The sequence below is a fragment of the Primulina tabacum genome, chromosome 7, assembly GCF_025594145.1.
Source record: "Primulina tabacum isolate GXHZ01 chromosome 7, ASM2559414v2, whole genome shotgun sequence".
NCBI lineage: Eukaryota > Viridiplantae > Streptophyta > Magnoliopsida > Lamiales > Gesneriaceae > Primulina > Primulina tabacum.
Genome location: NC_134556.1, coordinates 33,144,884 through 33,172,634, shown reverse-complemented (window position 1 = coordinate 33,172,634; position 27,751 = coordinate 33,144,884). Strand labels below are relative to the sequence as shown.

The 27,751-nt window shown below is 34.8% G+C and overlaps 2 protein-coding genes across 2 annotated transcripts; one reads left to right on the top strand and one right to left on the bottom strand.

The window, feature by feature from the left end:
* Positions 1-2,009: 2,009 nt before the first annotated feature.
* LOC142550694 (uncharacterized) lies at positions 2,010-3,077 on the bottom strand. Its single transcript, XM_075659771.1, has one exon. The coding sequence runs from the start codon at positions 3,075-3,077 to the stop codon at positions 2,010-2,012; it is 1,068 nt and encodes a 355-aa protein (XP_075515886.1).
* Positions 3,078-10,983: 7,906 nt separating this feature from the next.
* On the top strand, positions 10,984-13,677 carry LOC142551324 (3-ketoacyl-CoA synthase 11-like). The gene is made up of 2 exons (XM_075660502.1): positions 10,984-11,809; positions 12,803-13,677. The coding sequence occupies exons 1-2, from the start codon at positions 10,988-10,990 to the stop codon at positions 13,571-13,573; spliced, it is 1,593 nt and encodes a 530-aa protein (XP_075516617.1). The 5' UTR covers positions 10,984-10,987; the 3' UTR covers positions 13,574-13,677.
* Positions 13,678-27,751: the final 14,074 nt, after the last annotated feature.

The following is a 27,751-nucleotide window of genomic DNA, read 5'->3' as shown; positions in this document are numbered from 1 at the left end:
ATTATCATCGTCCAAAAGGATGTAAGCCGCCAATTTGTTTTGGACATCAATTGGGAAGAGTCCTTCTATTGCTTTCCAGTCCCACCCTTCACCACTTATCTAATAAGCATTTATTTTCTTGGTCTGATCCATTTCTATAATGTTCTTGAGCAATACATTTTGCAAAGGTTCCTCAATTAGCCATCTATCCGTCCAGAAACAAGTAGACTTCCCATTTCTAGCAGCCATTTTTCTACCGTTATCCAGCACTGTACTAATTTTGGATATCCCTTGCCAGGCATTTGATGCGCCATGTTTTGCTATGATATTGTTCGGATTATTTACATTGCGCATATATTTACCTTTCAAAACTTTTGTCCAAAGGCTGTCCTTTTCCTCTAAAAGTCTCCAGCCCAGCTTAGTCATGAATGCTAAATTCATGTGGGCTAATTTTCTTATACCCAAACCACCATTACTCTTTGATTTAGTCACTTGATCCCATTTCACCATATGGCATTTCCTTTCTCCAATTTTTCTCCCCTCATAGAAAACTTCTGATGATTTTCTCTAATTCCGAACAAATGCCTTTTGGTAAAAAGCATGTTTGCATAGTGAAGACTGGAATAGCATTTAGCACTGATTGTATAAGAACTTGTCTCCCTGCTAGGCTTAGGTATTTTGTTTTTCAGCCCTCTAATCTCGCATTTAATTTTTCCAAAACTTGCTTGAAAAGGCTTCTTTCACTCTCTCATGAATCGATGGAACACCAAGATACCTGCCCAAGTCATTTGTTAGAGGAATACCAGCAAAAGTTGATATAGAATTTGCCAAAGTGATATCGACATTTTTAGAAACGTAGATTTGTGATTTCTGACGGTTTATTCTTTGTCCTGATCCTGTGCAGAACTTATTCATGCATTCAAGAATAACTTGTATCTGTTCATTTGAAGCCTCCGCAAATAGCACCATATCATCCGCAAAGAAAAGATGCGAAAGAGGCGGCCCGTTTCTTGAAAGCTTGATTGGTTTCCACTTCCCTGAGTTCACTGCTTGACAAATGATATGACTTAGCCTCTCAATACACAAAACAAAAATGTATGGAGACATTTAATCACCTTGTCTAATTCCCCTTGTAGGTCTGAACCAATCAAGTTGCTCCCCATTCCAACTTATTGAAAATCTGCTCGATTTGATACAGCTCATGATATTTCTTGTCCATTCTTGGTTTAGGCCTACGTCCATGAGTGTTTCTCGGATGAAATCCCAGGAAAGTCTATCATAAGCTTTTTCGAGATCTATTTTTATTGCCATATACCATTTTTTCCCATTCTTCTTCCTCATTGAGTGCAGGATCTCTTGGTATATCAATATATTGTCTGTGATTTGTCTTCCTGGTACAAAGCTGCTCTGAAAGTGGCCAATGATATCAGGCATAATTCCTTTGAGCCTATTCGTCATTGCTTTGGTGAGAATTTTATAGTTAACATTACATAAGCTAATTGGTCGGAATTGTGTTATCATCTCTGGATGCTGGACCTTTGGAATCAACGTTAATATGGTGTCATTTATGCCTTGGGGAAAACATCCTGTCTCAAAGAACCTGAAAGCCAAATCACAGATGGAAGGACCAACTACAGACCACATGTTTTGGTAAAAGCCAGCATGTAGGCCATCCGGGCCCGGTGCTTTAAATGGAGACATATCAAAGAGTGCTTGCTTTATTTCATCAGTAGAGAACTTACCATGGATATAATCCAGCTTTGATTCATCCACCCTAGGGAAAAGTCCTCTTTGCAAAGAGAAAGAGTCTTCGCTCGGACTTGCTTGAAATAGGGATGTAAAGTACGTTTGGGCAAGCATTCTAGCATTCTCTTCCTCTGTAATCCATTGACCATTCTCATCCTTAAGTGCGCCAATCTTATTATTACTGCGTCTGACAACGGTGGAGGCATGGTAGTATTTAGTGTTTCTATCTCCTGATACAATCCAATCTTCCCTCGATTTTTGGTACCAGAGCAGTTCTTCCTGTTCTAATACCACGTCAAGCTCTTTTTTAAGTTTATTCTAAGCTTGAGCAGCCCCCGCCTCGGAGAAATAGCTAAAATTCTCTGGATGCCCATGATCCTTGAAATTAGCTTCCTCTTTTTAATATGAATGTTGCCAAAAGTAGATCTATTCCAGTCTGACATAACATGTGCCATTTTTACTATATTATCTTTCAGATTTTTCTTGTCATCCCACTCTTTCGCAATAGTTGTCGAGAAATCCTCATGAGTGAGCCAAGCTGATTGAAATCTGAACATGCCCCTACTTTGTAAGCTTTTCTTTGCCTTCAGCTTAATAAGTAAGGGAGCATGGTCTGATTGAATAACTGGAAGGTGCTCACTCTTGGCTTCAGGGAACATCTCCTTCCACTCCAGATTACAAACACCTCTGTCTAACCTAGCTCCTTTATAATTTGCAGGGGTTAAACCCCTTCTCCAGGTGAATTTCGCTCCCTCAAACCCCATGTCTATCATTGCTTGGTTAAAGATCCAGTTGGAAAAGTCTGTGTTTCTATGGTGTGCTGATCTTTTTCTTGAGGAAACTTCATCATCGGATATCACTGAGTTGTAGTCTCCTACTGAGCACCAAGGTCCTTCAATGTTCAAATTTTCAACAGTAAGGTCCTGCCATAATATCTTTCTAAGGATGGCATTGGGGCTGCCGTACACGATTGAAAGGAGCCACGGATATTGATCGTCGACCATTACCTGAAATAAGATGAATTGAGGGTGGGTGTAAACTATATTCACACATATATTTGCTTCCCATAACACCCAAATACCACCGCTAAAACCAACAGATTCCACTCTAGCCCAATTCTCGAAACCCATTTTCTTACAAATTTCATCAGCTTGTGAGCCAGAAACACGGGGTTCGAGCAAGCCTAACACACTCGGCTTGAATTTTCTTCTCAAATCCTTAATGACTCTCCTGGTAGGTTTCGAGGCTGCGCCTTGACAATTCCAAACCATAATATTCATAGGGACTATTAAAAGAAAGACACCACAGGTGGTGTAATGATACCGCAATACAAACTTGATCATTGTGACCATCTATGGTCCTGGAGACCATCCAAAGGAGTCTCCATGACCACTTCATCCATACAATTTAAAGAATTTTCTTCCATTCTAGTATCCTTGTCTCCATTGAAATCTGGAGGGTCTTGACTCTTTGATTATCAATTTTTTACCAGTGGCTACGACGAGGATTGAAGAAACACATGAAAAATATATTTGGGTATAGATTCTTGATTATTCGGGTTGAACTGCCAAAAGAGCACTATTTGGATACTTATAATTTGCGCTATGATGGATGGATGAATTTCAAATTTGAAATCCATGTGTTTTTGTTACTCAGATAAGTAAGATCATAAATTTTAAATACACACTTTACATGTTTATATAATATCTCATATTAATAAAGATGAATTTCAAGTTTACTCAATACTGCTGTGAATCAATTCTATTTTATATTATCAATATTTAGATAAGTAAGGTCTGACTTTAAGAATTAATATATTATTTATTGTAAGACAAAAATTTGTGTGAGACGATCTCACGAGTCGTATTTTGTGATACAAATATCTTATTTGGGTAATTAATGAAAAATTATTATTTTTTATGCTAAGAGTATTACTCTTTATTGTGAATATCGGTAGGGTTGACTCGCCTCACAGATAAAGATTCGTGAAATCGTTTCACAAGATACCTACTTTATTGTAAACAATAAGACTATCGAAATACATGGATTTCAAATTCATCTTCCTAAATACATCATTAAAGATTTGTACCACATGTTTTACTCGGAGAGAGTTAGAAATATGATGGGAGTATATATATCTTCATAAGAAAAATATTTGGTATATTGAGACCTACCATTGATATCCTATTTCTAGATTTTGAAGATGTATATTTTGGTTATTTTTGACCTTTTGGTAATATTACATATTTTTTGTGTAGGCATACGATAAGTGAGGTGAGAAATGAGTAGTCTAGATGCAACATTATTGAAAGTCGAGGGTAGGGACTCTACGATGATCATGCCTATTTTTGAAGAAAATTTACAGATGAGCTTCTATTAATATTTAAATAATTTCAATTGATTTTCAACTTCTACTTAAAATTTCAAAATTTTTCATTAATTAGAAATTCGAAAACACTTAAAATAAGTTATTCCAAACATTATCTTATTATAATTTGGAAGTGTATGTAACGTTTTACTTTTCATTGGTATGTATACGATGAGAATAAACTCTCGTAACCTTGATTCAATCTTTACTTCTTCTGCGACAATAATGCCTACGCCCCCAGGGATCTCAAACAAACGAGGGACCTGCATTGAATTTGATTTTTCCATTAGAGGATAAGTAATCATTTCTGCTAAAAAAAAGTGATCAAATCTATTACTATTATTAAGAATCTCTCTAATAGAGATAAAAAAATTGGTCTGTTTTTTGTTTTCTCAATTTTGCCCTCATTTGATATCAAAATTACATTTTTTTTTTTAATTTCAAAAAACATTTTTGTTTCTTTTTTTTTTAAAATTACAATGATTCAAATAGAACTTTAGTCCCTCGATAATTTGTCAAATTTCACTTTAGTCCATAGATAATTATAAAAAAATTGTACATACGCACCGCTTGTACAAAGTAGCTAGTATATATGACGATCGACTGTTTTACGTTTCAAAAGATTGAAATATAGTATTTATAACAAAATGCTGAAAAATATTAATTGGTTTCGGTATAACTCACCAACCAAATTATATTGGGATAACAAGTTCACGCGATAAAAGCTTTAAAGTTTTCTCAACCAAGTTAGTGAAACTAATTAATGGACTGCCCCTGCTGCCTTTCTAGAACCAAGTGTAAGGTATGAAACCTAGGTATACATACAATTATTATATCTATTGTTTTATGAATATGAGAGACAGACTGTCTTCTTACACATGCAACATTTATTTTTTTTGTTAGAAAACTTGAAATTTAATTATGTACTTTTTCAAAATTTTATTAATCTCATTTTCATTATAAAAGTTTCATTTTCGATTGTCACAAATATATAATTATATATCTCTGTTAATTAATTAAGATTTTTCAAACGGAAGGAACATACATAGAATCAGACCGATTCCCGAAATACTTTTTTGGATATTCCTCAATGCCCCGGCTATTCACGGAAACATACAATATGTTTTAGATGAATTAAATAATGATAAAATAAACAGTTTAATTAGTAAACTTTATTTTTCTAACGAATTTTCTGTATAAAAAAGAGAGCAAATCATATACATACACCTATATGGTTCTTAACATTGCATCACGTTGTTGACCAACCCAAGCTATTAACATTTATGGCTTTCTGCAAACAACGAACCAGAAATTAAACACAATTTGGTGAAACCATAAATCGCAATAAAAAAAAATCAATGAATATGGTGTAAATATCTTCAATTACTCTAGGATTTTTGAGTAGGTCTCTTGTAAGACGGTCTCACGAATTTTTATCTGTTAGACATGTCAATCCTACCCATATTCATAATAAAAGCAATACTTTTAGCATAAAAAATAATATTTTTTCATGGATGACCCAAATAAGATATCCGTCTCACAAAATACGACCCGTGAGACCGTCTCACACAAGTTTTTGCCAAGATTTTTTTGTGATAGATTTATGTAACTAATACATTTGGAATAGGTTTCATGTGCAAAAGTTCGTGAGATCGGTCGATCTGGTTTATATCTGCTGTGAAAAATAATAGTTTTGAACACAAGTTATTTTTTCATAACATAAATAATAAAAAAATAATATTTTTGTAATGGAAACTATTATTCTAATATAAAAAATAATATATTTTCTAAGTCGAACTAGATCAAAAATCTTTCTAGTTGGGACGTGATCTCTCACGTCTAGTAATTTTTGTTATACATTTGAATCATTGTGACTTATAGGAAAAAATATTATTTTTCTATATTATAGCTTACTTGCAGGTTTCAATATTGCTCTATTTTTCGTAGACAGCACGTGCGTTTATGATATATTTTATATAAAATAAATATATTTTAATATTTTTTTATATCAAATTTGTTTGAATCGTTTTGGGTGTTTTTAATTATTTTTAATGGATGGATTTTTGTGATTTAATAGGTGTATTTTGGTAAAATCAAATGGTTGAAGTCGTGCTTTAAATTTGTTTTAATATATTTATTTATGTTTTTTCAGAGACCATAAATTTTTATAATTTGAGAGGGATATTTCATATTTCCATCAATTAGATTAGATAGAGTCATTCCATACATAACGTTCTCACGTACTATGCACACATATAAAGATCATTAACTCTAAATTATAGTTTTTAAAACCAGCTCGGATGTTCATCGAAACCAAAAAAGTGTGTCACTCAATCATTAATTCAACCTGTTAATCAATAATATATCACTTAGGAGAGAAGTCGACCTGATTCATACTTAAAATAAAAAAGTAATACTTTTAACATAAAAAAGTAACATTTTTTCATAAATCAGATTAGACTGTAGATCAATCTAACAAAATTGATCACGCGAGTTTTTGTGTCAATATTGATTTAAGTCAATTATATTCAAATATAAAATTAAATATTTCACAACATAAGAACACATTCATTGTAATTGAAATATATTAGGTAAAAACTCAAGAAAAGCCACATTTATATATATTCAAAACATCATATTATTATAAGAGTATTCTTTAGCAAATTACATTCATCATCTTTGTTAAAATAAGATAGATATAATAATTAGTTGATTATCAATTCAATTATCTTAGATCATCAAGAATATTCTTTGACAATTTTGACTTAATAGTCAAATAGTAATAATTATTAAATTTTAAATTAATTAATTAATTAATTGTAGCTTTATCATAATCTCGATCGATGATCAGACATCTCCAATGTACAATGGTACAAATTTCGTTATTATAATGAAATTTGAAAATTTCAAAAATCAAAATTTTCAACTGATTCATTTTTGGCTATAACTTATTGTGCAAGCTCCCTCACTAAAACAGACAGTTCCAATCTCCTCAAAAAATTAACAGTCAAGCTAACTTCCACAATTTACAACAATGAAATCTACTTATAATTTTTTTGATAACCAATGTGTTTGATCTCCATCAAATTACAGTTGCCAAATTCAACTCCTTGAATTTGACTATCTCAACGGGAACACATAATCCAATACTTGCATGACTCTCGATGATTCATGAATACAACTAGTCGTGAGTTTACTATAACCAGTGGTTTCGAAACAACATTGGTTTCTTATATGGCTTATCCTAATTAGCCTATTATGTGCATCAACCATTTGGTAACAAAAATGTAAGAACTCAAGTCTGATAGCACTCATCAGATCATAATAAGAGAATATAGTAATATCACTCAATGATCCCCTAAGAATCAATGATAGTACCTACAAGAACTAATAGATTATTGTTAACGTACAATATAGTTCATTCATTCATATATCCCGATCGAATCAGAATCATTTGTATATCGAAAGTTGCAACTGAATTCGATAATGATGCGATGTATATTTGAATGATAGTAATGACATCAGATGTGGAAATAGAGAAACACATTCACTAAATAATATATCTTACTTTGGCCATAGATTCCTTGCACTATTATCTATTCAGATCAAATAAGATATCCACACTCGCAGGTGAGTGACGAATCCCCGAAAACAATGCATTGACTCCTATGTATTTCAGGACTACACACAATCTCGCGCCCTGTTGACCCTCTTGAAGTCAATAAACGAGTCAAAGTGCAGTCCCAGATCTAATAAATGACTAATGATGTACAATAATAACCGCTGACTATTCTACTCGAAAACTGATAACCACTTAGAAAATTCGAGGAAGGGTTGTAAAGTGATCCATCCCATGATCATTAACCTGTATTAATGAACATCACATTTCCTTACCAATGAAACATGACGTTTACATCACAAATGCTAGTCTCGAGCTCGATCGTACTTTATCCTTATTTGAGGCAGCTAAATCGAGTAAAAATATATTTAAAATATACAGTACAAGCATGATGAATTTTATGATCAACCTTGTGAAATTGACCTCATGGTACTAAAGTATATTCATGTTTTTTTAAATATACAGCGTGCATGAATATACAGATAAAATAAATGTCATAATTGGATAAATCATTATTAAAATAAATATCTTTTTTTACATTAGAATTAATAAAACACAGGCCACAAGTTGACTTGCTGAATACATATTCGAACAAAAAAATTGTATAAGACGTACACAAATATGCTTAATTTAAAGACAAACATGCAAAAAAATTATGTATCTATATATATATATATAGAATGATTTATTTCTTGAATAAAATAAATTTGAATTTTATATAATATTTAAAATTTAAAAGTTGTAAATTTCATTGAAATCCCTCATGTTCTCCATTAAATTCTTGAACTGTATCACCTTACACATTCGCGAGTTAATGGCTAGCATATAAATGTCCAAGGCCCATCACGTTCCATCATAAAACTCAGGAATTGCTGTTTTTTCCGTGTGCAGTTCCAAATTCTGGGTGGAGTTTACACATGCGCTTGAATACATACGACGAGACCCTCGTGTTTTCGGATACATGAGCATTATCCCGAGACAAGAGTGAGGATCGGAGACGGTCACGGAGCTACCCCAAAGTTTGGTTGGGCTCCAACCCTGTCTAAAAAAAAATATTAGTATATAATGTGTATATTGCGTGTTGCGGAGACGACGAACCCACACCCTTATTTTCGTAATTAGCTCATGCTAGAATATTTTTTTGGCAGCGTCACGCTGATGATTGCACCATACGTTCTTCTCTCGATATAGATAGACACGAAACCAATTTATATTAATAAATAAATTTTGTTTTGTGTATATGATATATATCTACATAACGTTAATGATTTAATGACAATTTCTAAATAATCAGGGTCAAAGGACAATTTTCGTCCTGATGTGCTGAAATTGTCAAACTCTTTTGGAGGATTCGTGTGATGTTTGAGGATAAACAGAAAGCTACTCAGTCCAATCCAATCAACTCACGTAAACATGACATTGTCTTTGCTTTATTTACTATCTTTCCAACTATATTCATTATGTGCAAGGTCGGTCCGGTCAACATCTATCTTTAATGCTCGGTAACTGTAACTGAACTCTTTGAATTCATGCATGAATACATGCAGCACAAGTTTCCTGTCATGAAAGTTATATGTGGAAGCATTTATTTTAATCATATTTTAAACACGATTATAATTTTAGTCACGTATCCTCGTTTTTTAAAACGATTCTAGTATCAAATTTTAGTTTGTATCTTTTCATTTGTGACATTTTTAGTCGCTTTTTATTCGGAATGATGATGTGGTACCGTATACGTCATGCCCATATCTAGGGATGTAAATGAATCAAACCGTTTGTGAGCTATTCGAATCTCGATTCGATAAAAGCTCGTTTAATGAGGCTCGTTAAGATAAACGAACCAAGTTCAAGCTCTACAATATTCGGCTCGTTAGCTCGTGAACATGTTCGTTAGTAAATTCATAAGTAATATCTTAGATGAAAAATAATAATTTTGATATTTAATTTATTGATTTAACACATTAATTATGAAGTATATAGAAAAATATATTAAATTTATTTATTATAATAAATTGACAAATTTTAATAAGAATATTATATTTTTTCCTAAATGTATAATTTATCTTTTAATGAATTTAATGAATATTTAAATGTACAACTCATATTTATTGAGCTCGTTTAGGTTCGATAAAAACTTGAATAAGCTCGTGAGTCATGAATATATTTGTTAAATAAAGCTCGAGCTCGACTCGATTATAAACAAGTCAAGCTCAAATATTCAAGAGTTCGGCTCGGCTCGGCTCGACTCGATTACATCCCTACCCATATCTAGGTTATATTGCGCTCCATTGATAATACAGATTATCAAAATCGAAAAAAGACAAATATATAATACCAAAAATATAATTTCTCCTTTAAAATATTCCGAGGTGAAAGTCAATTTATTTATTTTTAATCAACACATGTTTGCTATATATAAAGGGAAATATTTTTTTTATACAAAAACTTGTCCAATTTTAATATTTGGTCTACTAATTTGTCTAAGTTTGATTTCATACAATAACTTTTAATTTTCAGTTATTTTAGTTCAATTGTTGATATTGTACCGAAAATATTGACATACAATAAAAATACTAAAGTGACATTGAAAATTGTTGACTTGTCAGATGTTACATCAGCAATTGAACAAAAATAGCTAGAAATTAAAATTTAATGTACTAAAACCAAACTTTGACAATTTAATGGACAAAAGCCCAAAATTTGATAAATTAATGAGCCAAAACAATATTTTCCTATATCATAGGGTAATGGGTTATAATAAGTTCTCTTATGAGTTATAATCATATTATATTCAAATTTACAACAAACTTAAATTAAGGATAATTTCTAAAATATATATACGACACAGTGCAGATATATGCATTACCACATAGCAAAATCTCGATAAAAAGGCAAAAGTTTCAAAAATTGAAAAACACATTGTTGAGTTTGAAATTTAATAACATAGATGATTAAAATAACGAAGATTCAATTTTGTTAGATCATCGATCATATATTAATTATAAAACATTTATCCCGACAATTTATAACTTATTCTGTTCTAATTAATTGCTGTTAATTGGACCACCAAAATTTAAACTAATTATATGATTAAAAAAATAAATGGCATGTTAATTCTATAAACTGAACACAGATATAATACAATACAATTACAGGAGAGTGTGGACATATTCATATGGCATCGATGACTTTAATGTTTGAACAGACCAAACAGAAGAAGGTAGTTAGGACACAGACATAAATCATGCTACCATTATTTCCATCTATTTAAACAAATGATTTCTTCCTCGTTCACTCACTCTCCCCACACTGCAAACATGGCTGGCAAAGGGAACCCAACTCCCCATACGAAATCCTCTCCAGTTCATGTTCTCAGTGAAGAAAAAATAGATAAAAACCATGCTAATTACCGCTCCTCCATCCGCCTGAAATATGTCAAACTCGGCTGCCATTATCTGATCTCCAACGCCATGTACCTGCTGACGATCCCTCTTCTTGCCGCCGCCGCGGCGAATCTCTCGATGACCCATATCGAAGACATGCTTCAAATCTGCAACTACCATCTCCAGTACAACGTCCTCCGGGTGATCGCTTGCACGTCTTTCATGGCGGTTTTGGCCACCGTCTACTTCATGAGCCGGCCCCGGAGGGTTTACCTGGTGGATTTCGCGTGTTACAAGCCTGATCCTTCACTTCTCTGCAGCAGAGATATGGTGATGGAGAAGGTCTCCACTATTCTCAGCGAGGAGTCCGCAGCTTTCATGAAGAAAGTAATGGACCGGTCCGGTTTAGGTGATCGAACTTACGCCGCAGCCCTGCGTGATTTCCCGCCTAAGTTTCGATTCGACTGTGCGAGGAAGGAAGCGGAGATGATAATATTTGGCTCCATTGATGATCTTCTGGCGAAAACTAGGGTGAAGGTGAGAGATATCGGCATTCTTATTGTGAATGTTTCGGCCTTTAGCCCGACTCCGTCGCTTGCTTCGATGATAATCAATCGGTACAAGCTCAGAGGGGATGTGGTTAGCTGCAACTTAGGAGGGATGGGTTGCAGCGCCGGATTGATATCCGTAGATCTTGCGAAAAGACTTCTACAGGTCAGCTCTCATGCAACATGACTTTACTTTGAATTAAACCCTTTACTTGTGTTCTTCAAGAAAATCATGATTAGAGATATAAGTATATTATATATCCAAAAAAAAAAAATTATAATCTCTTAATCTGTATGTGCATCGATGGATTTGAATTCGAAGAACGAATTAAAATCTAATCATTGTTTTATTATGATCGGAGAGGTTTTGCTGTCTCCTGGTTCAGACCGCTGACCTCTACCACCGTGAATAAATCTAGTCATTTTAAGATGCATAAAAAAATGTTAAGAAAAAAGTGGAATTTGAAAGATCTAATCGGACTTTTTCCCCCAAAACATTAACACGATGAATTTGAAGCTAACTCGTGTGTTTTTGGGTTTCTGTACTTGATAATAATTTCAAATATATATTCCTCAAATGTCACAGTATAAATGAAGTATGAAATCACAGTTAATCCTAAGTTTTTTTTTTTAAAAAAAGTTATATAACTTTTTCTTGTTTTTATCCTTTATACACTATTAATTAAGTATTGAAAAAAGTTCATTTTTTCTTTTTTTAGTCTTTAATCTATTAATTAAGTTTTGAAAAAACGTTAAATAAAGATAAAATAAGAAGTCAAATATGAACTGAAAATTAATGATCATGCTCATCGTGTCGCCTCCCAATAAAATATTTTCAACGTTTCATAGCTAGAAAATGAATGGTTCAGGACGCCTGTAGCTGTAGCCTGTAGGAACATAAAACCCCATATTATTAAGTTGGTCTAGTAATTCTCTTATTTTGATCTTTTATTTATTGCGTAACACCCAGCTACCAACATACAGCTTGTACGCCTTAATTACCCGAATGTGCCGATGTATTAAAATATTAAAATTAAACAATTGATTATATATTAATCTTTCATGATTTTACCAATACATAAGTTTGTGAATATATATGTTCATGATATTTACATGCAAAGTGCAGATGTTAACTCTCTAATCATATATACCTGAACAGATGCAACCTAATACCTATGCGTTGGTCATGAGTTTGGAGTGCATGACCCACAATTACTATGCCGGAAACGACCGATCGAAGCTGCTCACAAACTGCATCTTCCGGATGGGCGGGGCGGCGGTGCTATTATCCAACCGATTCCGTGACTCGTGGAAATCGAAATACGAGCTAATCCACACTCTACGTACCCACAAAGGCGCCGACGACCGAGCGTACAAGTGCGTGTTCCAAGAGGAGGATGCCGAAGGAAACGTCGGGGTCTCGCTATCGAAAGATCTGATGTCGATCGCCGGGGAAGCGTTGCAAGCCAACATCACAACGCTCGGACCTTTGGTACTTCCTATGTCAGAACAGTTTCTGTTCTTCATCACATTGGTGGCGAGAAAAGTGTTCAAGATGAAGGCCGTCAAGCCGTACGTGCCGGACTTTATGCTCGCGTTCGAGCATTTCTGCATCCACGCCGGTGGGAGAGGGGTGTTGGATGAACTAGAGAAGAATCTCAAGCTCACCGAATGGCACATGGAGCCATCGAGGATGTCCTTGTATCGGTTCGGTAACACGTCTAGCAGCTCGGTGTGGTACGAGTTAGCGTATTCGGAGGCCAAGGGTCGGATCAAGAAAGGGCATCGGGTGTGGCAAATAGCGTTCGGTTCGGGATTCAAGTGTAACAGCGGGGTGTGGCGAGCGTTGAAGAACATCGACCCGAGTAAGGAGAAGAACCCGTGGACGGATGAAATCGATCAATTCCCTGTCGTTGTGCCAATTAATTAAACGTAGTTATTATTAGTAATAAAAGAAGCAAACATACTTCTATTCACAACTTCATAATTTTGATCTTAAAATTTATTCTAATTATTTAATATTTATTCAGCTTATATTCGTTGATTCGCACGAAAAATAATATAAATTTACCATATTTAATAATTTATTACGAGTTTAATGTCCATTTTTATTATGATCTCTTCATCAATATTATATTAATGCCAATGGAAAATAGAAAAATCATTTCTAGAAAATGGTTTTTTAAATTAATAGCAGATATATATAGCACATGCAATGCGATCTAGTTCTCTAAATTATTTAGTCAAAATAATGGTTATTTATACCATAAAATTACTAAAAATACATTAAAAATTGTAAAAATTAGTAAAACATTTATTATTTGAGTTGCACTATTACTACTAGCTATAGCTTTTGGTAAAACGGAAATCGCAAGGTCCTACAATTGGTATCAGAGCCAAGGTTATCAGAGCCAAGGTCATGAGTTCGATTCTCATTTATTGCAAGGAGTGCAATTATTGGGAGAGAGATTGTTGGGTGCAATAATTGTCCTTGCTTGATAGAGCGATCGAATCGTGATGCTTGAGCTGCTGTGCGGTTTAAAAGATTTGAGTTGTATCATTACTACTAACTATAGTTTTTGGTAAAGCGTTAAGGCTCGGTACATTACATAACCATGCATGATTTCATGAGATTTCGATGCATGTTTTGTAGGGTCGACTGGTAAATATGCATTTGTGACAATTTAATGCAATGGAATCAAATTAGATCAGTAATTTAATTCAATCCAGCTAACTACCATGTCAAATGAACCCTATTTGATAGCTAGAAACAGTGTTTTTCTTACAAATAAATTCGACCAACTCCCTTTCGGAAATTCAGCAGAACCCGTTCCGGCGGAGCGAAAAACAAAAAAATTCGATTTTACCAAATCTTAATGAATATCAATCGAACCGATCAATCCATTGGAACATGTAAGCCATGGAGTAAGTCATATATATATAAATGAGAAGCATTTAAGTCTACCTACATACAGGTGGTGTGGGGGAGTTGCTTATTTGAGTGAATTAATCCGGGAGGGGGTGGGGGAGTAGGGGTTGGTGCCGTGCTTTCTCTTTTTTTAAATGGGGGTAGATCATCTGGCCGAAGGGTCGGTCCATTTCTAGTTCGGGAAAATCTCGACCTTTAATTATAACTGTTTAGGACTGTTACCCGAGTTATGGACTCCGAGGTTCAGCTTCTGGTCCAGGTCCAGTTCAACCCTTTTATTTTTTTAAAAATTATTATTAAAATATAAATTTAAATTACAAAAATAAAAATAAAAAAGCTTGCATTTATATAGTTATAACTGCATAGTATAATTATTATATAAGTTGCTTACGTATCTTTTTTGACGTAGATGAATCAAAGTTTACATACCTTCGCATACTTATCTTTATAAATCATGTTATTCAATCACTCACATTTCCTCCGATCATTGTTCCATGTGTTCCCTCAACTTCATCTTGGCCGTCTTCATCACTTTAATATGTTGTGTTCGGCCGGTGGCTTTTGACCAATCATTGAGCAAACATTGGCTTCCACATTTCTCGGTTTTAAGCTAGAAGGTCTCTCATCCAATTTATTTCCTTCGATATTAAAATCTTGTTCCACTGCAATCGTTGAAACGAGGCAAGCTAGAATTTCTTTTGCCTTTTAGACAAAATTAAATATATTTGTGTTTTTTGCGACCATTATGACAATATGTTGAAACTTTCCTCATTTGCATCACTAAAATCAAAAGTAGTAGTAAAATAATTCTCAAGTTCTTGACTGGAACTTGAGGATCCTCGTGGACGTTTCGTCCGTTTGCTTGATAAAAGTTGTGCTTTAGTAAGTTTAGAAGTAATATTACCAGTGGTAGTGGATTGTGCTTCATGTTGGACAATTTTTCCACCATTTTTGGTGTTGTATACATTATAAATATCAAATAAATGAGTTCTAATATTAAACAAAACTAATGAGATAGTTGGAACAATTTCCGTTATAAGGTCTAAATAATCATAATAATAATATAATGTTAACATTATTTGTAAACCATCTAATTTAAGTTTATAATCTAAAATAAAATCACACAAAAATATTTCAGAAATTTTAAAAAAATATTTTTCTCATTTTGCTTTCATGACATAAATATATCGAACTAAAAAATCATCGCTAGATTTAATATGTTCACTTAAATTACATGAAAATGTTGCAACAATATATAAAAAAATAACGTGTTAAAAATAAAAGAGAAGCAGAATAATAAACATCGGATAATTGACCATTAGAATCATTAAACACTTTTAAAATTTCACAAATACCAGTGCAATAGGTTTCATTGATTCGAAACCAAATAAATATCACGAGCAACATAATAAATCTTTATATTTAAAATACGGTAATAACAATTTATATATCGAATCTCAACAAGTTGGAATATCTCGTGTAACCTTTTAGGTATCATATCAATGATTTTACAAAATTTACCCCATTGTTTCATAACTTAGAGATGTGTCAATAGATAATGAATTGCAGTTCTAATTGATTTAATATACGATTCAAATTTTTTTAGCTAACCCTGAACACAGGAATTTAAAGGGATTTTTTTGCACCAAACCCCATTGTGTAATATTGAAAATGCACACTTATTCTATGTGAAAATTAAATAGGCATCCTAGACCTTAACATTTTATAAAAGTTACACAAACACCCCCCGAAACCACCTTAAATCTGGCAAGCTAAAATATTTTGATGATATCTCATAGAACAATGATCAAAATGAACAGCAAGTAGAACAATTAAAAAGAAAACTTAATTTTCAACAAATCATATTCCAGGCCGGTAATACTAGTCCGAACATTATCTATGTTAACCAGAAGCTAGAAAACGAGCTTGATGACATGAATACAACAACCAGAAGCGTCCAATTAGCATAGATAATATCCGAACTAGTCTAGCCGGTCTGAAACGATACATAGCAAATTGTGTTTTAATTCTAATCGTTTTCCACCTTGATCATTTTGATATTTGGTTTATGAGATATTATCGAAAAACTTAAGCTCACCATATTTTCATGTTGTGCAGAGGGCGTTCGTACAACTTTTATAAAAAGGTTAAGGTCCATGAAGCCTATTTAATTTTTAGAGATAAGAAGTGTGTATTTTTTATATTTTACGGTGGGTTTTGTGCAAATAATTAACTTCAATTTAAAATATGACATATGCACCTAATATGAAAAAATTTACCACCTAGTGATGATTTACATGTTTTAATAAGCTCACTAATACTAGAAGTATTTACACTAGCATAATCAAGAAATATTGAAAAACTTGAGAAGTTCAACCATATTATTCTAAAATAACAAATATAAGTTGAAAATATTTGTGACGTGTGTGATTAGTTAAAATATTTATATATGCAATCAATCTTTTTTTAATGTTCAAGAACTATAAATCTAATGACATTTAATACCTATATATGAACAAATTTGCCAATGATCATTCAAATATTCGAACACATAAAAACTATTATTATGTAAACTATTTAATTAATTTTTTTTTTCAGCAACTAATTTTTTAAGCGTGCATTTGAGTGTATTTTGTGGGATGCATCTAATAGAAGGATTTACTTGTTGAGAATAATTTTCAAATATAATTGTTGAGGATCGAAGTTGAGTTTAGACAGGGGGGGAATAAACTCTACTCGTTTTTCCTTTCTTTTGACGAGGTACTAAAATCCTGTTAGAGATAGTAGTTTATCTTGTTGCGTATACCTTCACCTAGATTACAGTTATAAGTGCGGAAACAATCTGATGAAGTAAGTGAAAGACAATAATAACAGTAGGCAGTAGTTGTTTATGGAAGTTCGAAGATGAAATCTTCTACGTCTCCCATTCTCCTGTTTCCAGAAGGTATAACTAAAAGACTTTGGATATTACAGTACAACTCTTGTACACACCCACTTCAGAAGGACTTAAACTTCCATAAACAACTACTGCCTACTGTTATTATTGTCTTTCACTTACTTCATCAGATTGTTTCCGCACCTATAACTGTAATCTAGGTGAAGGTATACGCAACAAGATAAACTACTATCTCTAACAGGATTTTAGTACCTCGTCAAAAGAAAGGGAAAAACGAGTAGAGTTTATTACAGTACAACTCTTGTACACACCCACTTCAGAAGGACTTACACCTTTGCCTACTGAAACTCTTAGTTACTCGACTCAAAAAGAACGTGATACAAAAGGTTCTGAAAAGACTCTTTTCAGATTACAAGCTCTTCCTGATAAAGTATAAGTGTTGTAAAAGATTGTGAAGAGTGTAAGAATCAGTAGCACAAGATGATCTTCAAAAGATCAGATATTTGCTATGAAGCGTGTGCTACTTTTCTTTGTGTTGAACTCAAAGTTATCGAGGAATTTCGAGGTTGTCTCGTTGATCCTTGAAAAGATATTATGCGTAGAGTTCTCTTCCTGTAAGGGTTTGTTCCATGTATATATAAGCGACTGAGTTCAACGTTTATGATCAGAAGATGTCTTCAGATTTCTGATAGAGTCGGCTTTATTACCAAAAAAAGGTTCCTGCAGAAAAGCTATAAAACAATCAGTCCTGTTTAATACTAAACTCGGTAAAGTGAATTAAATGACTCCGTATAGTATTTAATGCTGCAATTAATACTAGTACTTGGTAACTTTAACGGTAACATTTAAAGTAGTCACGTTAGGCAACATCTTCTACCGATTCTATTTTTCTATCCTTTCTATTGCTTTTGTTTTACTAGACCAGTGGCTTCTGATTTTCTTTTTGTCTACTGTTTTCTTAAAGAGTGCTGCTGGTCTGCTGGTTTTTATTTTCATCGCCACAATTAATTCATGTCTATCAATTTCCCCCTTTGTGGTGATGCCAAAACCTAAACAGTAGGAAAGCGTTAAATAACAGATAATCAGTTAGCAAAAGAATAATATCAATGAAATTAACACAGTAAATTGTCAATCAGTTCCAATATCCCTGTAAATGACTTCTTCATCTTGAGGATCCTGAAATCTTCTATCTGAAGGTTCAGCTTCTGATTGCCTTAGTTATGCTTCAGATGGATCTCTTCGTTTTTCTTCCCCCTTTTTGGCATCAGCGGCAATCACATGGGCCATAAGATCATTCATTCTTCCAGACAAGTTTTGAATGCCATTGGTTAACATCTCCAGATACGGAGCTTGAGTAGAGATACGATCATTGAGAGTAGTGAGAGATTGAGTTTGAGAATCAATCTTGGCATCCATTACTTCCATGGAGGTGGAAAATGATCGAATGAGATCATCATGCTCGGTGAGTTGATTTAGTAGATCAGTTTGAGCAAGCACGATGTGATTATAATTTCTCGATACAGCTTGTCTGAAAACAATGGTTTCAGCATGCATTTTCTCCACGGATTCCGCCGTTTTATATATTTGTTTGCTCATTCGTTCTCTGAATAACTGAGCACCACTAAATTCTGATATGCTTTCACAGGACATCCGCTTGACTAAATCAGACAGGTTATTGAGTTCCCTTTGCAGAACGTCAATCTGAAACTCCAGATTGAATGATTCTGATTCAGGTGAGGGGGTTCGCGCAAGCATGCGTTGCCTCATTTCAGCAGCGCGAGTGTTCGTGAGAGTTTGAACAGGATCAATGACAATCAGTGCAGTAGAGACTTGATTGGTGGTGAGGGAAGTGGTGTCCATCACAGCAGTAGAAGGACCAGGGTCAGCAGAGGTTTCATCTGGAATAGCAGAGACATTTGGTTCGGCAGCAATTATGGTAGGAACAATCTCTTCATCAGGAGCAACCAAGTTGGAGACCAAGTTCTCTTCTGTTGGAGCAACGGCAGTAGGTGAAGCTGATTGTTCTGCAGTTATGGGTTCAGATTGCTGTTTCAGAAGAACTTTCATTTCAGCTTGATGAGCAGCAGAAAATTTCTCTAGATTTGGCAAAAGAGATACAACATCTGATTCTGCCATATGTTGTTCTGCGGTTGGAGAGGGTGATTGTGGCAATGAAGTAGCTGGAACTGCTTCCTGAGTAGTAGGGGACGTGGGAACAATTGACTCAATGACTTCTTCAATGGAAGCCAGTTCATGCACAGACAAAAGAGATGATGACTGAAGAGGCCTTGTTAGTGATGCAGGAGTACTGAGAACAGAAGCTTTTGGTGAAGCTGTAGTCCGTTTCTCAACTGTCTGGATCTGTGGAAAGTCTGGAACAAGGCCGACTTGATATTCAATTGGCTCGCCAAAGCCCTTTTCTTGATCAAGAAGTTGCTCACTCATCTGTTTTAATTTGTCAGTTAGAATCAGAATGACATTTTGATCCTGAACAGCAGTAGGAATTGTAGGATCAAAATTTGATTTAAGAATTTTCAGAACCGATTCCAACTTCTGACATTTCAGCTGTTCGAGGATGTAGCTTCTTCTACGCAAGGCCTCGATTACATTTTCTGTTTTGGCAAGCTGAAAGACCCTCTTCTCAGCGTTCATTATTTTCCCATAGGATCCTTTCTTCTTGAAGTAAGCAAAAGAATGAAAAATTCGGACCTTGTGCCACTCGTCAAAGAAATTCATGTCATCATTGGTAGAGCTTTCTATTTCTGCCAAATGAAGATCAACATCTGTGGTCACAGTTGTTCTGAGTCCAAAAAGTTGTGGTTCTTCAATCATCTTTCCTTTGCCTTTGTCGGTTGATGAAATAGGCAAAATGGGTCGAAATGCAGAAGACTCTCTTGTTGGTTCTCTAATCACTATTCCAGACATTGGTCTGAAAGTAGAAGCAGTAGATGTTGCTGGAACAGATGCAACAGCTTGCACTGAAGTAGGAGCATTAGATCGTGCAGATGAAACCACTTCTGGAAACACCTGTCTAATTGGCACTTTCTCAATTTCAGAAATTGCTGCTGTCTTCTTGATTTTAAGAACAGTCCGTGCTTTCTTTTTGATTGGAGTTGGTAGGGATAGTTGAACATCAGCAGCAGACTCTTCTGATACTGTTTTATCAGAATCAGTAGAGACGATCACTCTTTTCCTTTTAATCTTTCGTTGAGGTTTCTGAGTCTCAGAAAGAGTCTCTCCAATCTCCTTTTTCAAGGCAACAAATTCAGCCACGGTTGGCTTGGGCCTTAAAGCGAGTACATTCTCAGCATCAATCATTGTTACCGAAACAACATCCTGTTCACTTGTAAAAGCGAAACCAGCATTCTTGAGCATTGTGCTGATCTGAACAGCAAATCCAGAACTTTTCTTGATGACCATGTCTTTCATGATTCTGAATATGAAATGACTCCAATCCACTTTAGTTCCCTTAGTGATGGCAGCCATCAATTGAACTTTCTCCTTTGTTAACTTGTCGAACGTGCCAGCTTTGACTAATATAGCCTTCGCCACAATATCAGCCAGAATTTGATATTCCATTTTGAGTAACTTTTTGTGGCAAGAAGGAGACAATTCTTCTCCAGTGGCTGAGAAAGTGCTAAGAGCAATAGACATTTCTAGCTTGGAAATATCAGATAGTTCAGAAGTACCTGAAAGTGGGAGGAGAAAAGTTGCGCCCAATAGTGCGGCATCAATGGAGATGGATGCATCTCCTTGAGAGTGGACGATCTTTCCTTCATGCACAGTTGCCTTAGCGTAGAAATCCAGAAGAGCATTTTTGTATATCACAGCTGGTGCTTCCAAGAAGTTTCGAAGTCCTGATTTCTCAAGGTCTTTAAACATTTTAACAAGATTCTTATCTTTGATATTGAGAACTGAAGCAAAGTTGACTTGATATGCATTAAGAGTGTATGCTCCGGCCATTTCTCTACGATGAAAGGATCATATAAAATTTGCAGTAGATAGAAGATGATTAAGAGAAAGCAGTAGTTGAGTAGCAACAGTTTTGAAACGGTAAAAGTTAAAAATGAGAAGGTGATATTTTAAAATGAATGTACAGCCGTCAAGTAAACATAAGGACACGTGTCAGTATGTTTATGGTTGAATGTTTGAAAAGACTTGCAAAGTTTGTCAGAGACGCGAATGATTTAAAATTTTGAAATAGGCGGGCTGTCCAGACGGTTACTAAAAATAATCAGAAGAAGATTTGTCGTTTTATGATAACGTCTGCTGTAAGTTTCAGAGTGCTGAAATATTTGAGCACTGTGACAAAACCAGCAGACTTGTTGTTTTATCGAAAAGACAAATACTCTATCTGTTTTCTGAAAAAGGTATAAAAATCTTAGTCTGACTAAGATATTGTTCCCCCTCGGTAAATGCAACTAATAAGTGGATATTAAACACCAAACGACTTTTGGCAATCTTTCAATCTGAACCGTTGAAAATGAACAGTCGCAAGAGTCTTTGTGTCTTCCGAAGATTACTATAAATGCCTGCACAACTTAAACGAAGTTAAACATTCATAATCTAAAATGAAAGCTCAAGTTAAAGAAGAGTTAGAGTTTGATCCAGGAGCCGAAGCAAAAATGTTCAGAAGGAAGTTTGAAGATGTCATTCTTTACGTAATGATCCTTGGATCAAACTCCTGGAGTTGTAATGTCAACAATCAAAAAGATTTGTTGCTTCCATTTAGTCGGAGATGTAGCATCGATCTTTTCCAGAGGCTTTCTAATGCAATAAGAGAGTGCTGGTTGATCGATGAAGCTGATGCCCTGTAAAGTATCTGATTATACATTAGTGCTAATAAGACCCAAGCTTGCTAGATTCTTACTAGACCCAAGCTTGCTGGAATCTTTTCGAAGCACACCATCCTTTTCCTGCTGAAGATACTACGATCTGCTGATATTACTGAATGCAAAAAGTTTAATGTAAAGCTTCTTGTTAAAGAGCATTTGTTGATCTACTGCTTTTACTTCTGCATCGTTTAATGTACTGGAATGGTTTCTAATAAAATTTCAGTTTAAGTACTTGATATTCCCTTCTGCTTTCCTGCAAATAACTTACTATTGGCTAAATAAGATAAATAACTGATGAATGATGAATAAAATTCAGAAGAAGAGAAGTCGTCTTGATAGCTTCTACTGGAAGATAAAATAAGCCTTGTTTTGTTAATGAGACAAAATACCTTTTGCTTCTGACACATAATCACAGAATATCATAATAAAGTTTTTCTTAAATTAGTGCAATATATGGTAACAAATCCGATGAGAGCTAGATATGGGATGTTTCATATATCTATTGTAGTCAAGACTTTCTCGAGCTTTGGTCCCTGGTTTTCATCTATAAATATGAACATGGGTTAAACCAGATAGTCATTCTTAAGAAAAAAATGTCAAGAGATAATAGTCCTGATTTGATATGTTGAGATTGTTCTCGACGGAACCAGTAGTAGGTTCTTGAGTGTCTTCTGCTGGTATTGGCAGATCTAATGTATGTACTTCTGGTTCCACTATCGGAATGTCTGGTTCTGGATTTTGAAGATCCTTGATGTTTGCTTCTACATCATCTTCACTGTCCAGTTCCAAGTGGATCCTGTCTAACCTGTTACTTAAATCTGACGTGTTAGATATTTTAGGAGCACTGCTGTCTTCATCAAAGACAACATGAATCGACTCTTCAACATTAAGAGTTCTATTGTTGAAAATTCTAAAGGCTTTGCTTACAGCAGAGTAACCAAGAAATAGTCCAGCATCTGATTTTGAGTCAAATGCAGTTAAGTGATTTTTGCCATTATTTAGTACAAAACATTTGCAACCAAACACATGAAAATAAGATACGTTGGGTTTATTCCCTTTCCATATTTCATACGGAGTTTGATTGTGCCTTTTGTTGACCATAGTTCTATTTTGCGTGTAACAAGCAGTGTTAATTGCTTCAGCCCAGAAGCGCTGAGTGATGTCTGCATCTGCTAGCATTGTTCTAGCTGCTTCTTTTAGAGTTCTATTTCTCCTCTCAGCTACTCCGTTTTGTTGAGGTGTTCTGGCAGCTGAATATTCATGATGAATCCCCTGTTCATCCAAATATAACTCAAGATTTTTGTTAGTGAACTCAGTACCCCGATCACTTCTGATTTTAATGATGGAAGAAGATTTTTTTATTTTGAATCCTTTTCAGAAGCTTGATCAGGAGGCTACTGGTTTGATCTTTTCCTGCGAGAAATATTACCCAAGTGAATCTAGAAAAATCATCAATAACAACAAGAGTATATTTCATTCCCCCTAAGCTCATGATAGGGATTGGACCAAATAGATCCATATGCAGTAATTCCAGACATCTTGAAGTTGACTTGCTATCTTTGTTCTTGAAACTAGATCTTATCTGTTTCCCAAGCTGACAAGCAGAACAAACATGATTTTTAACAAAATTAATATCAGGTAGGCCATCAACTATATTCTGCCTTTTGAGATGATTGATTGACTTGAAATTCAGATGATTCAATTTCTTGTGCCATAGCCAGTGTTTATTACTAAGCGAGGCAACTAAGCATGTAGGAGTGTTGACATGATTTGAGTTCCAAGAGACTCTGTAGGTGTTGCCTTCTCTCTTTCCAGTTAATACAGTAGTTTCAGCAGAATCTCTAACTACACATGAGTGTTTCTGAAAAGCTACAGAATAACCATTATCACATAGTTGACTAATGCTAATTAGATTGTAACAAAGGTTGTCAATTAATAACACATCATTAATGGTTATGTTACCATGGATAATCTTACCTTTACCCACAGTTTTACCTTTTGAGTTGTCTCCAAAAGTTATCTTTGGTCCAGTGCAACTCATTATCTCGGAGAGTAGGTTTTTCTGTCCAGTCATGTGTCTGGAACATCCATTGTCCAGATACCATGTAGAGTTACTGATTTCTGTTTTCTTCTGCTGTTCCTGCAAACACAAATTTTAAGTATCTGGTACCCAAATCTATTTGGGTCCAAGCCTTATCAGTCCTTTGGGGACCCACATTTGTACAATTTTTGTACTTCGGGTATCCATGGAAGTGTGTGCAACAAAGGGTCTATTGTTTTTAACATTGTGCATCCTTGTATGTTGTTCTTCCCTTCTGTTTCTGTTGTCCAGCCTGTATCTCTTCTGAACAGGTTTAGAATTATAGTACTGGTAGTTTTTAACCTTTATATGAGGTTGTCTTCCTGAGTTGAATCCACTCATGATTCTAGAACTTTGGTCAACTTTTTCCTTAGGTTTAACATAACCCAGACCATAGTGCATTCTTCTGTTCATCTGATTTACATTCCTTTCTACTGAAACAGTATGTACTTCTGGTTTCTGTACCACGCTGGATTTCACAAAGTGAATATACTTCCCTTTGCACATATCCAGTTTTGGCTTAGTATTTGTTTCAGAGGTGCCTTCATTATTACAAAATCCGAGACCACTCCTGTCTCCAGATTGTTTTTGTAACTCTAGCATCTTTTCCAGTGAAATAGAAGACTTGTTCCAAGCATTTACCAGTAGTGATAACTTCTGGTTTTCAGAAAGCATCTTCTGGTAATCTGCTTTTGCTCTTTCATTCTCCGTTTTTAATTTACTCATCTCAACTTGTAAATCATTACAGCTGTCTACTTGCAAGCAAGTTAACTTACTGTTCTGATCCTTTAAGTTCTGATTTTCGATCTTAACTTCTTCGAATGATTGAGAAAGTCTAGAATACTCTTCTACCATGTCATGTAATGCATTAACTAGATCAGTTCGTGTGAATTCATTAGAATCAAAATCAAATACCTCTTCAGATGTCGAGGTTGAATCAGTGTTTGCCATGAGACATTTAACTTCTTCTGCATCACTGTCACTGGAATGACTTTCTGAATCAGATGACTCAGAACTGGAGTCCGCCCATTTGGATTTGCTTTCTTCAGCAATCATTGCTTTTCGATCTCTTCTGGACTTTTTGTCATTCCTCTTGTGATCCTTTCTCTTCTGGTCATCCTTCTCTGGTTTAGGACAATCAGAAATGAAGTGACCTATTTTTCCGCAGTTAAAGCATCCCGTATCACCAGATGGTGAATCTTTCTTGAAGTTGCGATTGGGACCCTGATAAGTTCGATGGTTCTTTTTCATGAACCTGGAGAATTTCTTTACAAACAAGGACATAGCATCACTACTGATTTGTTCAGCAGTCTTCTCCAATGTACTGTCAATGATCACAGTAGGTAATGTTTGAGGTACAGCTGTAGCAGCAGTAGAAGAGGTAGTAGCAGTAGCAGTAGCAGCAAGAGCCTTGGTAGGTAGACTTCAGGGCTCTTCTCCACTTCTTACCTCCAGTTCGAACTCGTATGCTTTCAGGTCTGCAAACAAGTCGTGCATTTAGATCTTTGGATACTCTCATAGCCATTGTTTTTACATCCCATTCTCTGGGTAAGGCTCTCATCACCTTGAGAGCTATTTCTCTGTTGCTATGCTCTTTACCCAGAGCTGTTAGCTCATTTACCAAGCTACTGAATCTTTCATCGAACTCATTTAGAGTTTCACCAGCTTTCATTTTTAGATTTTCGAACTTCTGCATTGCTACAGACAGTTTGTTTTCTTTCGTTTGCTCACTTCCCTCACATATCTGGATGAGCTTTTCCCAAATATTTTTTGCAGTAGAATACATTTTAATCTTGCTAAAGGTATTCTTGTCGAGAGTTTTATATAATATATCCTTTGCAACATTATCAAGGTTGGCCTTCTTCTTATCTTCGCTGGTCCATTCATTTCTTGATTTTTCAACCATCTGCGGTGCATACTCAGTAACAGCAACAGCTGTGTTAGGCTTTAATATTTTCAATGGACCATCTGTGATGACATACCACATGTCATCATCTTGTGCTGCAAGATGAGCTTGCATTCTAATCTTTCAATCATCAAAATCTTCCTTAGAGAACATAGGGATCTTGCTAAAGTGTGCCATCTGTTGTAGTTTTTCACGAACAAGAATAACCTGCTCTGATACCAATTGTTGAGGATCGAAGTTGAGTTTAGAGGGGGGTGAATAAACTCTACTCGTTTTTCCTTTCTTTTGATGAGGTACTAAAATCCTGTTAGAGATAGTAGTTTATCTTGTTGCGTATACCTTCACCTAGATTACAATTATAGGTGCGGAAACAATCTGATGAAGTAAGTGAAAGACAATAATAACAGTAGGCAGTAGTTGTTTATGGAAGTTCGAAGATGAAATCTTCTACGTCTCCCCTTCTCCTGTTTCCAGAAGATATAACTAAAAGACTTTGGATATTACAGTACAACTCTTGTACACACCCACTTCAGAAGGACTTACACCTTTGCCTACTGAAACTCTTAGTTACTCGACTCAAAAAGAACGTGATACAAAAGGTTCTGAAAAGACTCTTTTCAGATTACAAACTCTTCCTGATAAAGTATAAGTGTTGTAAAATATTGTGAAGAGTGTAAGAATCAGTAGCACAAGATCTTCAAAAGATCAGATATTTGCTATGAAGCGTGTGCTACTTTTCTTTGTGTTGAACTCAAAGTTATCGAGGAATTTCGAGGTTGTCTCGTTGATCCTTGAAAAGATATTATGCGTAGAGTTCTCTTCCTGTAAGGGTTTGTTCCATGTATATATAAGCGACTGAGTTCAACGTTTATGATCAGAAGATGTCTTCAGATTTCTGATAGAGTCAGCTTTATTACCAAAAAAAGGTTCCTGCAGAAAAGCTATAAAACAATCAGTCCTGTTTAATACTAAACTCGGTAAAGTGAATTAAATGACTCCGTATAGTATTTAATGCTGCAATTAATACTAGTACTTGGTAACTTTAACGGTAACATTTAAAGTAGTCACGTTAGGCAACATCTTCTACTGATTCTGTTTTTCTATCCTTTCTACTGCTTTTGTTTTACTAGACCAGTAGCTTCTGATTTTCTTTTTGTCTACTGTTTTCTTAAAGAGTGCTGCTGGTCTGCTGGTTTTTATTTTCATCGCCACAATTAATTCATGTCTATCAATAATTTATCACAAAAATCAAAAGAAAATTGTTCAATCGCACAATATTTTGATTTTTTTCTCTCTAAATTTATATTCAAAAATTCTAAAATTTGAGAATCATTCCTCGTTTGAGACGAGAATGCCGGAATTTGAGTTTGAGAACGATCAATACTAATTTTCATTTGATGATTTTTCTCGAATTGCCTCGTTAAAGTTCCATAACTACCTTTTTGTTGAAATAAGTTTTCGA

What these genes read in the sequence shown, in the direction of transcription:
- LOC142550694 (XM_075659771.1), bottom strand. Translation starts at nt 3,077, where the DNA reads ATGGTCACAATGATCAAGTTTGTATTGCGGTATCATTACACCACCTGT.
- LOC142551324 (XM_075660502.1), top strand. Translation starts at nt 10,988, where the DNA reads ATGATTTCTTCCTCGTTCACTCACTCTCCCCACACTGCAAACATGGCT. An exon ending in TTGCGAAAAGACTTCTACAG is followed by an intron (nt 11,810 to 12,802) that starts GTCAGCTCTCAT and finishes ATACCTGAACAG; the next exon opens with ATGCAACCTAATACCTATGC.